Source organism: Vicugna pacos, chromosome 21, assembly GCF_048564905.1.
Source record: "Vicugna pacos chromosome 21, VicPac4, whole genome shotgun sequence".
Lineage (NCBI taxonomy): Eukaryota > Metazoa > Chordata > Mammalia > Artiodactyla > Camelidae > Vicugna > Vicugna pacos.
This window is the reverse complement of record NC_133007.1, coordinates 32,013,978-32,027,571: the sequence shown is the minus strand read 5'-3', so window position 1 is coordinate 32,027,571 and position 13,594 is coordinate 32,013,978. Positions and strand designations below refer to the sequence as shown.

Sequence of the window (13,594 nt, the reverse complement as noted above, 5' to 3'; positions counted from 1 at the left end):
TAATAGCCAAAGCATTCTTAAGAACAAGAAACAAAAGATGGAGGCATCACACGTCTGGATTGCGAACTGTGTTACAAAGCCAAAGTAATCAAAACAGCATGGCACTGGCATAAAAACAAACATAGACCAATGAAACAAAACCGAGAGCCCAGAATGAAACCCATACACACATGGTCAACTTATATTTAACAAGGGAACCAAGCTATTCAATGGGGAAAGAGTAGAGTCTTCAGTACGTGGTGCCAGGGGAACTGGATATTCACGTGAAAAAGAATGAAGCTGGACCCCTGTCTTACACCACTCACAAAAACGAACTCAAAATGGATTTAAGGCTTAAATGTGAGGCGTGAAACCATAAAACTCCTGAAAGAAAACAGAGAAAAAGCTCCTTGACACTGGTCTTGGGAGCAGTTTTCGCACATGGCACAGAGCAGAAGTGAGTGAGTGGGACCACGTCTGACGAACAAGCTCTGCACAGCAACGGAAGTAACCAACAGAGTGAAATGCAGCCCGCAGAAGGGAGGATGCATCTGCAAGCCAGCCATCTGATGAGGGGTTAATGTGCAAAGTACACAAGGAATTCACGCAGCTCCACAGCAAAAAGACAAATCACCCAATGGAAAAACGGGCAAAGACTGGAGCAGGCATTTTCCCAAAGACACACGACGGCCGTGAAAAGATGCCCAACATCCCTAATTATTAGGGGGCACAAATCAGAACCACAGTGAGATGTCACCTCACACCTATCAGAATGGCGATCACAAGAAAGATTAAAAAAGAAAAGCGCTGGGGAGGATGTGGGGGGGGCTCCTGGGGAGGATGCAAATGGGTGCAGCCCCTGTGGAGAGCACTATGAAGGGTTCTCCAGAAATTAAGCCAGGGCCACCACATGGTCCAGCAGTGCCACTTCAGGGAATATGCCTGAAGGAGACACAAAGTCTTCTCTAAGCACAGCTTCGGACGTGTTCCACAAGTGTTGATACGTCAGTTTGTCATACTGAATTGTCCACTAGAAACATCTTCCCATTTTGATCTACGTGACCTTTTTCGTGGTCTGGCACGTGGCTGACCTGGACAAAGCTCCAAAGAGCAGCGCGAAGAACAGAGCGCGAGCTCCGTGGCTGCAAGATGCAGCTCCATACGCCGACGGCGTCAAGGGCGCCCGTCACGCCATCTGGACGTCACACATCTTACCGATTCTTTACATGCTGTGTTTCTTAAACATTTGTCATGAACACTGACTTTGATGTCTTAAAATTGTACAGTATCTTGATCTTTTTCCTCCAGGGCAAGAAAAGGGGGCTTTAAAACAATTTAGAAGGGGGAGGGTATAGTTCAGGTGGTGGAGCGCATGCTTAGCATGCATGAGGTCCTGGGTTCAATCCCCAGTATCTCCTCTAAAAATAAATAAAATAAACAGACCTAATTACCTCCCCCCACAAATAAATAAATTTTAAAAATTAAAAAAAAAATCAACTTAAAAAAAATGTAGCTCCTTTCCTGAGCAGTATTTTCCAGTATTTTATCATTTCTAAAAATGTCAGTGTGAGGCATCTTACACAGAGCACCGGATACACCTGCGGGCTCACTGCTGTTTCTTCCCCACTCCATCTGCTCTGAACACCTCCTCCTGGGTCCCTATTCCTGCTTTTGAAGAAACTGCCTTTCAAGTACCTTTGCAGGAGGGATCATGTGCAGATAACACCTTTACTGTTTGAAAATGGTTTCTGAAACGTTTCCCAATTCTTTATTTTTAGCAACTTTGAGATATAATTTACATACCAAAAAATCCCCCTTTCGAGTACGCAATTCAGTGACTTTTAGTCAATCTACAGAGTTGCGCCAGCATCACCACTAATTCCAGAACATTTTCATCCCTTCAAAAAGAAAACCTGTGAAACAACAAAACATTTAAAAATAAATAAAAAACAAAAAGAAACCCGTATGCGTTAAGTCACTCCCCTTTTCCCCTCCTCCCACCCCGGCAACCCCTCATCTGCTTCGTGTCCATGGATTTGCGGGTTCTGGACGTTCCCTGTAAACAGGACCCATCTGTGTTCCAGGTTTGCCCACTGCAGGGCGTGGCGGGACTGCCCTCCTCTCCACAGCTGAGCCACACTGTTGTGTGGATGGACCACAGGTTGCTTACCCCTCCACCACTGATGACGCTCAGCTGTTTCCACTCCTGGCTCCACGAACAGTGCCGCCTGAACGCTGCTGTGCATGTGCATGTGGACGCGAGCTTTCAGTCCTCCCGGGTGCACACCAGGGAGGGGAACTGCTGGGTCAAACGGGAACCTCAACACCTGTTCCACTGAAGGTGCTGTGCAGAGAACCCCATCTCTCTCAGCGCCTTGTTGGCTCCACCTCTGCTGCTGACGCCCAGTGGGTGCTGGGAGTCGGCCTCGGTTCCCTCCTCCCGATGTGGGTGGGCCATCCTTCCTCTCTGGCTGCTTTTAGACTATCTTTGCCTTTAATGCCCTGCGTGTGTCCGGCTATGGCTCCCTTTTTACTTCTACTTGAGATGTATTCCACCTCCTGAATCCTTTGTGCGTCTCTCCTCCCAGGATTCCAGACACAAGTTAACGAGGCCACCTCCTTCCAGCCACGTGACTGGTCCTTCCTCAGGTCCATCCCCTGGAGAACGGCTTCTCCTGGATGAGGGAGGCCCCACCCTGGGAGGCTGCAAGCGGGTACGAGACCAGAGATGCCTCCCCCCTAGGCATGCTCCCTCAGGTCGCCACAGTGGGGACTGTCTGGGGCTGGAACAGGCAGTGCCCCTCAACAGCACAGTTCACTTCTGGGGCCCCTACTCGGAGGGCCTGCCTGCCCCCAGGGGTGCCGGGTCCACCGGGCAGCCCTCTGCACCCCAGGCCCCGTCACATGACTGGCAGGGCCCGCGCAACTACGGGGGGCCACTGCAGGGCCCAGCGGTGACTCCAGGCGCCCACGGGGGAGGCCGGGCTCGGGGGCCGGCTCCTAAGAGGGACTCACGTGACAGCTGCGGTGGTCATAAATACGTTTATTTCATTAGAAACGCACAGCTACAGTGCTGGGAGGTCCCCCTAGAAAAGTAGGAAGCGGGATTGCCATCAAAATCGTTAGTCGTCTTCGGCAGATACCTGTTCTCGTTACACTGGCAGAGCGCACAGCAAAGGGCTTCTGCTACTCCACTTTTTTTTCAATTTTCTTTTTTGTTATAAACACCATAGCAAATTAAAAAAAGCTGTCTGAACAGAGAAAAATATCGTAGTTCTCGATTTCCCGCGTGTACTGATGCGACCGCGCTGTGCTTCTGCTCCCGCTCCGGGCACAGCATGTGCTCAAGGAACGGGGCCCCGGGGGCGCTGCGGGGTGTTCCTGGACGCTCTCCCCCGCGGGCGGGGCACCCAGACGCCCTCCAGCAGGACACGCGCAGCCGCCTCCTGCGAAGCAGAGGGGCCGGGCACGTGTGGAACGAACGCTGTGGTGGTGGGAGCCGGTGGCGGCCCCGTCTCGGGTCCTGTCTGGCCGGCCGGCCACCTCACTGGATCTGGATGGCTCCGTGCTCAAGCTGCATCTCGGGCTGCAGGGTGGGCTGCAGGGAGTCGGCCGTCTGCAAGAGGGGAGAGAGCGCGCTTTCCATCAAAGGACCCACCATGCACGCCCAGGCCGCTCACCGCTCACGAGGCACCGGTGGTTTTCAAGCGCCACAGACACACCCCCAAGCTGGGGTCAGCCCTGCTCCGGGAGGAGACCCTCCCAGGACCCCAGCCGCTCCCAGCAGCTCCAACAAACCTGGGGCCACGGTCCCTCCCTGTGCCCATGCCCTCAACGCGTGCTCCCTGGCTCCTGCGGCCTGTTTCCCATCCCTACCCGGGCTTCTCCCTGGGGATGCCCTCCAAGGGGGCGGCATGTCCATAGCTCTTAAGTAACTGAAAGGAAAAATACAGTTGTGGAACAAGTCACTGATCATCCGTCTCAACCACAAGAATGGGCCCCAGACGCAGGCATGGAGTCTCTTCGGAACCCCCTAAGCTGCCGGTCAAAGACGGCATCACAAAGATTGGGCTCTCAGAGGTGGGGTACCAGCTGCCCTGGCAGGAATCTGGGCTGGAGGGGCCAGGGGGTGACCCTGAGGAGGAGGCAGAGCGAGTCCTAGGGGGCCGGCGCTCCAGCTCTGCAGCCTGAGGCTGCGCCTTCTATGTGCAAATGTCAGTGACACACAACGTGGCGTCCCCTTAGCAGGGTCTCCCTGCTTCAGACAAGGGACTCAGCACAGGCCTTGTCCGAGCCGTCCCCCTCAGCCCACGGGAGGGCCTGGGCTGGTGGAAGGACAGACAGGGAGTTTCTGCAAAAGGGAAGTGGACTGGAGAGAGGAGAGAGAGGAGGCTCCAGCCCTACCTGGTGGGCTGCAGGCCCCTCCCCTTGAAACACTGGAAGAGGCGGCCTGAACCCAGGAGCAAGTAGCAAGGGCCAGGGATGTGGGGCCGGGGGTAGGAGGGCCCCACACTCTAATGGAGACGCCCCCTCTTCCCTCTGGTCCTCAAAACACAGCAGGAGACCTGTGCCTCAAGCAGGAGACAGTGGGGCCGGAACGCAGAACAAGGCCAGGCACAGACGTCCTGCGCCCGCCCCCCGTCCAGGCCGGCGCTCGCTGCCCTTCCCACGGCTGCTCCCCGGAGCCCACTCCTCCCACCGGCCAGACCCCTACCCCAAGTTCTGTGGGCTCCCTGCAGGCCTCGTACCCTCTCTGTCCATCTCCAGAGCGGCCCTGCCTCTGTGGTCACCGTCGTGTGAAACCAGCAGTGTCCAGCTGTGGCCACGGCTCGGGGCAAGAGCTGGAGGGGCCTGGGGAGAACGGGGGCTGCGCCTCCTCCAGGACTCACATTTCCAAACTCTGGGCCAAACTGGGACTTGCTGTGAACCAGGATTAAGTCCTCACAGAACTGCTGGTCACCCAGCCGGCCACCTGGTCACCAGGCTCACCGTGGACAACCTGCCTGGCCTGCAGGCCCCGTTCCTCAAGCAACCACCAGGGACACAAGGCACGCGACACCCAGCGCGGTGCCCGGCAGAGGGCGGGGGTGGGGACTGCCCGGAAACCGGGGCTTTGATGCTAAGCGTGACGGCTGATGGCATGGAGATACACATGGACAGTCACACGGGCCACAGAGGACGCAGAATGCACCAGAGGCGGGGCAGGAGCTGACCGGAGCTGCGGGCAGAGCAGAGGAGCCCCCGCCCACGAGAGCTCCCGTCGACCTCAGCAGTGAGTCAGCGACTTGAACCTGCAGCCGGAGGTGTGAGGACGTGGGCCCCAGCAGCCCGCACTGTTCCCTAGGTGCCGTCTCGGGACCAATCCCGTGCTCATTCTCATGAAAACAGGGACACGCCCTGACTTTAGGACTGCCTGTTCTAAACTCAATCCACCACCCAGACAGAACCATGCCGGCCCCCAGACCCGGGGGCCACGGTGCCGCCCGACCAGGCACACGTGGTGGGGGCCGCTCTGCAGACGTGTCAAACGTCTGTCGCAGCAGCCCTCCCACCTGACGCTTCAGAAGGTGTCCAAATGGAGCCTGGGCTGGGTTTCCAGCGCTCCTGGGAAAGCGGGGACCACGGGTGGTGAGCGGGGGGAGCACAGCGGGGGGGCAGGCACGGCTGGACCCGGGGCTCCGCGGGGAGGCGGATGGGCTGTCTGGTGCGGACTGACTGAGGGCAAGTCAGGCCTCAGGGTGGCGCTCCCACAGGAGACCTGCCAGTGGTGCCCCGGGGGCCACGGTGGTGGGGCTGCCTGTGAGGAAAGGGCGGGGGCCGCAGAGGGTGCTGCAGGCGCTCACCCAGGCCCCCCACTCAGAACACAGCGCAGTCGCAGGTACACGGGGCCCCTTTGCTCTGGCGGGGGTCAGGGAAGAACTTAATTCTTGCCTCTAAGTTTATAGGTAAACATTTGCACAAGACAGAGTATTTCCACAACCAGGTAAGGCTGGTATCTGGGCCAGAAAACGTCCCCCCTTCACGTTTTCAGGCACTTATGAGAGACAGAGACGCAGACAAGCCCCGGTGTCCAAACTGCGCGCCCCTCCCAGATGACTCTCCCTCGTGGGAGAAGGTCAGAGGTAGAGACACCCATGTGTGCTCAAACCTGTAAAGCCCCAGGTCCCATCCATGCCCAGGGTGCCCACTTCCCAAGGAGAGACCCACCTGAGCCGCCGTGGTGTGGTCAGTCACCGGCGCCAGCTGGACGTACTGGACCTGGATGTCACTGCCCTGGAGGGGAGAGCCGTCCACGCCTGTGGCAGCAGGGTCCGAAGAAGCCACGGCGATCAGCTGGGCCCCCTGCAGCACCTGCACACACAAAGCAGACCACCGTCAGCGCAGACAGCTCCGGGCAGAGGCCAGCACCGCCCGCCCCAACCCCAGGGAGAAGCGTCTTCCTGGCGAGTGTGGTGAGAGGTACACAGGAGCATGTGTGAGTACAGTGGGGGGGCTGTTCCACTTTGCAAGTCACCTCCCTCCAATGGCCACAAGCTGGGCAGAAGGAACAGCTGTTAAGCCTCAGGGGAGAGAAACCCAATCAGCTCGAGTTTCCAAAAAGTGAACACAGGGACCAGGCCGAGGGCAGGTCTCAAACTGACCGGCAAGCACAGTACGGGAAGACCCTCCCGGGATCAACGCTGTCTCAGGCTCGTGGGAAGGAGACCCCAAGGGCGGCTGGGAGGACGGGGAGACGGCGCGTGTCCTCCACCTGAGGGCAAGACGCCTTCACCCAGCCCTCCGGGGAGCAGGGCGCCCGCAGCAATTGAGAGTCGGGGAGAAGCGGCAGCCCCCGGAGGGGACCAGTGCTGAGTGGGAGGAGCCCAGCAGATCCGCGCACCACCAGCTCCCAGGCTCCAGGGGGCTAAGGGCTCTGGGCGGAGGGGCCACGGACTGGAGGGTGAGGCCGCGATCCCGGCGGGAGGATCCCACAGACCTCCAAGGAGACAGACCACGGACCCCTGTCCCGTGCACCAGGGACCCTGCCTGGGCTGTGCCCGGAGGAGGCGGACAGATGAGGTCCCTGGGACAAGCTCTGGGTGACCCCAACACTCATGAGCACCCCAGCCCAAGCCCACACCCGCTCGGCCCACCTGGTGCTGCAGCACTGGGCAGGCGGGCAGGCGCCTTGATGCCCCACAGGCAGAAGGGGCCGGGGGTCCAAGCTCTGCATTCGTGGGATGGGGGCTTTGTACCTAGACCGCCTCAGATTACACGCCCACGGGCCCACCTCCCAGGGTCGCCTGCCGGAAGCCGGCCTCCTACTATGGTGGTCAGAGCTGAGGAAGAGGGTAGACGCTTGCAGACAGGGGGGGCTGCCCACTCCCGGGAGGGCGGGCGGGGCACACGCCGTGGCAGTCTGGATAAAGTCTGTGGTTTGAGGCAGCATCCAGTTTGTGATGAGCAAAAGTGGAAAAAAACGTAAATTCAATTTTCAGAATAAAAGATGGCAGGAAGTTCTTAACCACATCAGGAGCGGCGTGTTCTCAGGGCCCGTGCATCAGGTGAGAGCTTGTGTCAGGCAGCAACGTGGCCCGACGGCTGCTAGGAGACTGGGCAGGGAAGGCAGAAGGCAGGCAGTGGGCCCGGGACCTGGCAGCCGACTCTCAGGCTGCCCTGCCCTCGTGCCCGCCCGCAGGCCTTGGGCTGAACTGACACACGGGTGGTGAGACGGAAGGTGCTGACCGGGACCCGGCCTCCCACTGTCAATAAGCCAAGGGGAGGCCACGCGCTCTGTCTCCTGGATCAGTGTGGCACCCGAGGTGACAGACCCACCGCGCACCCACCCGGGCGATCCTCGCTCCAGCAGGATGACCCTCGCCCCGGCAGGATGACGGGGCAGCTGTAAGACCACCAGGGTCTCCTGCAGGACGGGCGGGACAGCTCACCTGGACTAGCCCGCAGCTCGCAGTGAGGACGCAGCTCCTGCCTCCTTCCTGCTCACTGCGTGTTCCCAGCTCTTCCAAACAGGCGCTCTAACTGGAACGCATGAGCGCCCAGGATGGTGGCCAGAAGCAGCACCTCCAGGCTTCCCGCTATGCTACCCGGGCTCAACGTGGTGTGGGAGCCCCGCAGGGCAGCCCTCACTGGGGAGGTGCTGGCGCGGCCGCGCTGCCCCTGTACTTGTCTGAACAGAGCCCATCACCTCCGCTGGGGGAACGGCTGAGGCTACAAACGCGAAGCAGCAGACGAAGGGAGCCCTGGGTCTCAAAGCACTGGTTTTTCTGGCATGCCCACGTCTGCTTTTCCTCCACGTTCTGCCAATTTTGAAACTCTGTTAAAAACCCAACTGAGATAATGCAAACCTGGTGCAAAACCTAAAATAAATGCAAGGAGCCCGAGGACTTTTCAGTCACATTTAGACACAAAATTCTGGATCCAACCAAGAATCCACCCAGACAAACACACACACGAACTTGAAAAAATCAACAACCCCTCGTGCTCTCACAGGACGAGACCGCTCATCTCGAGGCTTCCTGCAGAAGCCAAAGTCTCTGACCCGTTTCTGCTCTTCTGTCTGAACCCGGCGGGTTAAGGCAATGCAGTCAACTCAGCCAGGGGACGTTCCCAGACCTGGATGCTAACTCCCTGCGGCAGAAGGAAGAGGAGTTGAGAGGAAGATGCCCCCAAACAGTGGCCTGGAATCTTTTTCATACGTTTGTACAGCAAATGCCAGAAACAAACAATCGTGCTTAAGCCTCTAAACCCAACCATGCAAAGTAATTCACTTTCCTGGATCCAGCTTTGAGTTCTGCCCACGAGCAGCCGGTCAGCCACAAGCACAACTGGCCAGAAACCCACAGGCGAGCGAGGAGCAGAACAGAACAGAGCCCCCGGGGTGATCCTCGAGCCCGACAGGCGAGGCCCAGCTTGGACACCTGTCACAGGCCTCAGGGCTCCAGCAACTGACGCGGCATTTCACAGAAGCACCCCACAGCCCGGCCGGCCAGCCTGCGCACCCCGACAGGAGGAGGGAGACAGATTTACAGCTCAGAGCCACGGGAGGTGCCCCAGGCACTGCGGCCTGGCCTGTGCAGCCGCCGCGGGCAGGCGGCAGGGAGAGTTGCTGCTGCCGCGCGCTCTGGGGCGCCTCCCAGCACCGGGCGTGAACCTCAAACCCAATCGGGGAGAAGGCAAAACAAAGCCTAAAACACAAGGCAAAACCGGAAGTCTGGAGGTGCGTGGCGTCCAGCCCGGCGTTCCAGAGGGCGGCGCTCCTGGGAGCAAATCTTAACCATGTGTCTCAAGACCTTCCCGTCCCTGGGAGGGGAGAGGAGGGGCGAAGCTGACTAACACAGCCCAAGTCAAATCCAGGGCCCTGCGCTGTCCCGTGGGTCCGGGCCTCTGGCTTCTAGAAGGGCAGGTGGGGTGGGCAGGGCATGGGGGATCCAGAGCAGGAAGAACAGAAAGGTTTTCATCACACCTGTAGGTGGGCCATCCCCTCACTGCACTGCCGTCTGGCCAGGGGATACACGCGGCCGGCGGCAGGAGGAGGACAGCGAAGGCTCCCACACCATCCCCGGACGATGCACACTGCCCCATCATTCTCTCTTTAATTCGGAAAACCCTTGGCACAGAACCAGGGAAATTACAGCCGTGCTCACTGGGATGGGACAAAAGAAAGAACTTCCAGGAAGACGTGACACAATTTTCCTACCGGGTTCAACTCCGTAGGAAGCTTTCATCAGGCCTGCTCCATTCACATCTGTGTCCTCTGGGAGATGCCAATGTCAACCAACTGCCCGCACGGTGGGGGCACTGTCCTCAGACCCTCACCCACAAGCCTGAGTGAGGACAGTGACGGGCAAACCGAGGGCCCCGGCGCAAGTGCACCCGCAGAGGCCACGCGAGTCCTGCAGGACCCTGAATGTGCACCCCTGGGGCCACCTGCCCCGGGGTCACGTCCTGCAGGTGCTCCCTGGGAGAAGGAGCCTCCGGGCGGGACGTGAGGACCCCGAGCTCAGGGCTCCTGCCCCCACGGCACCCGCCGTCCAAACCCGCCACAGCCAGTGGGTGAGGGAACACAGAGGGGATGCAACCGAGAGAGCTCTCGTGTGAACACGACAACCAGGCTGCCGTGCAAGTGCATCCTGCCCTGTAAACACACAATCAAGTTCAGAGTCACTCCCAGGTTCACTCTCAAAGGGAGAAAGAACAAATGGGATGTGATCCTGAGCTTGAACGTCTTCTTCCACAGTAACCCTGGCCGAGCGGCTGGAGGGCTCGCCAGCCCCCTTGTCCATCAGAACCCAGCTCAGAGCCTACAGCCCCACTGCTTGCGCCTCCCACCCCTGGACTGGACAGCCCTGCCCTCCCCGTCCAGTGCTGCCAACTACGTCCTCCTGGAAGCCCTGGCCCTGCAGCCCTGCAGCCCAGGGGCCAGCTCAGTGCAAACTACGGCCCCCTCCCGGCCCGGACTCCCTCCCGGCCCGGACTCCCGTCTGAACTCAGACACCTCCCCTCTGGAACGAGCCCCCGGAGTGCAGTCCGACCACAGCCTTCTGGGCTCCCACAGTTTGCTGGGAAAGCTGGGGCCTGGGCAGGACAGGAGGGAACTGCCTCGTCCCCGTGGGTCTCTTCCAGCTCCGCTCTGTGACTACAGACAAGCGAACCACTGGAAACACGGCCAGCCTTCAAGGGGCAGCCCCATCGGAGGGCTCACCTACCACCCACCCTCCTCCGCAGTCAGAAACTCGGAAAGCAAGTTCCTGGAGCAGGAGTGGGGGCTCTCCTTTCAGCAGACAGCAGCTGCTCAGACGGCTCCTGGATTCTTGGGTGTAAAGAGCCCTGAGTTGCTGTGCGCTGTCGCCCCAACGCCAGGGACACTGTCCGAGCACCAGACGGGGTCCCCGCCCCGACCGCTCGCGGGGCAGCTGCCCCTCTGCACACAGGCCCATCTCAGAAAACAGACAGTGAGGAAAAGCTTTGGGAAAACCCAGAGAAACCACTAAACCTTCCTCATGCAGAATAAGTTCTACGGCTTGGACCTCACCAAAAGGAAACCTGTGATTAGCCAGAAGTGTCACCCTTTCAGCTTCTCGGGCTGTGAGCTTCATGCAAGTCGCCTACACTTCCAGGTTATTACTCACGATTAAAGTTACCAGCGATCATATGCTACATTTTAAAAGGCTTAGAGGTAAAAGACTGTTTCAGAATGCCCCCAATTAACCCGTGTGCTGACAACTGACTAAGTGCTAACTTGGGGCACTCACCATCGCATCCCCTCGTCGACAAGCAGGCGCTGAGCACCGCGCGCTGGTACTCCACCAGGTGCCGCGAGGCCAGAAAGCAGCCAAATTTAGATCTAATAGTATTAAAGCTTTTTAATTTAACCTTGTAAACATGTATTTGAAAATGATGAAATTGATTAAAAACGATTCTGGAATTTTAAAAATGATTCTCTGTCACTCCTCCTTGACTGTCTGGAGTCAAGGGGCTCAGGGCCACGGAACGCATCCCAACACGGGGAAGAGTCTTTGGGTTTGATTGTAAGAGTGCTTCAGCCTCAGCTAATACGAGCCTTCAAAGCCCTCGTCATTCCAGCAACTTAAAACCCTGGAAACGTGCCCGCAGGGGCCGCCACATCGCCCAGCTTCTGAAAACCCCATCTTCCCCGGCCCGAACCTCTGCCCAACCTTCTCCTGGCCTTGCCCCACCGGAAACAGTCTCGTCCGTCCCAGCTCCAGGGACAAAGGACAGGCCTGGAGGAGCACGCCAGGGTCGCCAGCTGGTTCTCACCCACCACACCTGCATCTGCCTTCCTCGCGCCCACGGGCCCAAGGCCGGCCCTGCGGGGCCCAGAGTCAGCGGCAGGGACGCCGGGCCCCAAGCTCAGCCGCCTCCGCCAGGTAGCAGGGGACCCACGGTGGCTTGTGTGACTTTCCTAGGCTATTGTGTGGAACTAGCCAACACCAAACTTACCCCACAGCTGAGCTTTCATGGCTTAAATATTTTCCACCATTTCTGGTAGAGAAGGCTTTCCCACAAGGGATTAACCCCCTGAGCTACCTAGGTTCTCCAAGACGTCTGTGTTCCGGCGTGTGACGTGGGAACATATTTTCTTGAAGGGAACATTTTTATGAGAATTTTAGTGACACAAGGCTGAGATTGCTCTCTGGGTGTGGACACACCATCCAAAGTGGACTGGGGCCCCTGGGAGCAGCAGAGACCGCTCCACTGCTACCGATAAAGGCGCCCTACACACCACCCACACGTGCACACCATGGACACCACACACACGCACGCGCACACACACCACACGTACACACACCACGCACACATCACGTACACATACCACGCACACTCTTCTTCTCATCCTCTCCAAAACAGTCCTGCACATAAAATGTTGGGTACTCCCCACCTCTTCTAATCTTTTTTCCAGCTGGGTTTATAAGCCTCATTTTATGGAAAAAATTCTGTAAGCTACTGAAATTTACTTTTAAGCAAAGTCGAAGGAAAGACACAACTGCCAAAGAAGTGGAGAGAGGTTCAGAAGTCTCAGGAGTGCCACAGCTGCTCAGTCACATGCCGACAGCCTCAGGGAAGTTATCTCAAGTGCAAGAGGACAGTGACCTGGACGCCTCGCCAGGCTGCCTCTGTTGAATACCCGTGAAGCGTGTGTGTGCGTGCATGCATGCGCGAGTGTGCGCACCCGGTACACTCGTCATCACAGAGACGAGCTTTACCATAACACACACCTCCCAGGGTTCTGAGTGTCCTGCCATTTGCCAGACACATCTTAGATAACATTAGCTACAGCTGTAAAGAAATAAAAATAAAAATCTACCAGAATGCTCGTCTAGTTGAAACAGTACTAAGCAGTTTCCAGACCTACAGAACAAATAGCACAACCAAAGCTCCAGTCTTTAAAGGTTTCCCACGTGGCTGCAAACCTCCCAAATACAGAAGAAAAAGCTGACCCAGGTTTGAAAGTCCCAACAGATATGACACTGCCTTGTGACAGAGAGGTGCCCGGCGAGCCTGACCCCTCACCACGCCCGCTCGGCAGGGCCTGGGCACCCCCGGCTCCACGCCAGCCCACAGACCCGGCCCTGCTCTCCTCACCCACCTCCCAGCTGGCTACCTTCCCCCCGGCAAAGCCTCCTGAGAGCTGGGCAGAGGGGCACGCCACCGCAGTCTCCACAGAGAACGGCAGAGCACGGGGTGGAGCTTGGCTCCCGAAGACCAAAACCTGATCCCTCGGTGGTGATGGCGGCAGTGGCGGTGAAGAGAGTGGAGGTGACAGTGGCTGCGCAGCCCTGTGGGTGACATCAGCAGTAAGGACGCGGTCCTAGGGCTTCAGGAGTCAGTAAGAGTCGGGGTCTGCGTCCATGTGGACTTGACATCCCCACACGAGCCCAGAAGAGCTGGCGCCCACTGTCCCCGTGTGGAGACAGGAATAACCTCACCTGGTCCCTGAACGCATCTCATGTCCTCAAAGGAAACACCACAGGAGGGGCCAGGACGTGGGAGTGAGCGCACGCCTGGCTCCAGAAAGGGACGCTGAGTCCCTGCCGGCTCCGTGCGTGGCTGTGGCCCACGTCCCCGAGTGGGGAGGGACCTGGTCTTCTCCCCG

The 13,594-nt window shown here is 58.3% G+C and overlaps 1 protein-coding gene across 5 annotated transcripts in view; it reads right to left on the bottom strand.

The window, feature by feature from the left end:
- Positions 1–3,005: 3,005 nt before the first annotated feature.
- Positions 3,006–13,594, bottom strand: part of BANP (BTG3 associated nuclear protein) — a 74,585-nt gene continuing 63,996 nt past the window's right edge. For all 5 annotated transcript variants that reach the window (XM_015246308.3, XM_006212408.3, XM_015246309.3 and 2 more), the window contains 2 exons: positions 6,187–6,330; positions 3,006–3,595 (listed from right to left, as the gene is read on the bottom strand). In XM_015246308.3, coding sequence (XP_015101794.1) covers positions 3,524–3,595; positions 6,187–6,330 — 216 coding nt within the window. In that variant the 3' untranslated portion in view covers positions 3,006–3,523. The remainder of the gene's footprint in view (positions 3,596–6,186; positions 6,331–13,594) is intronic.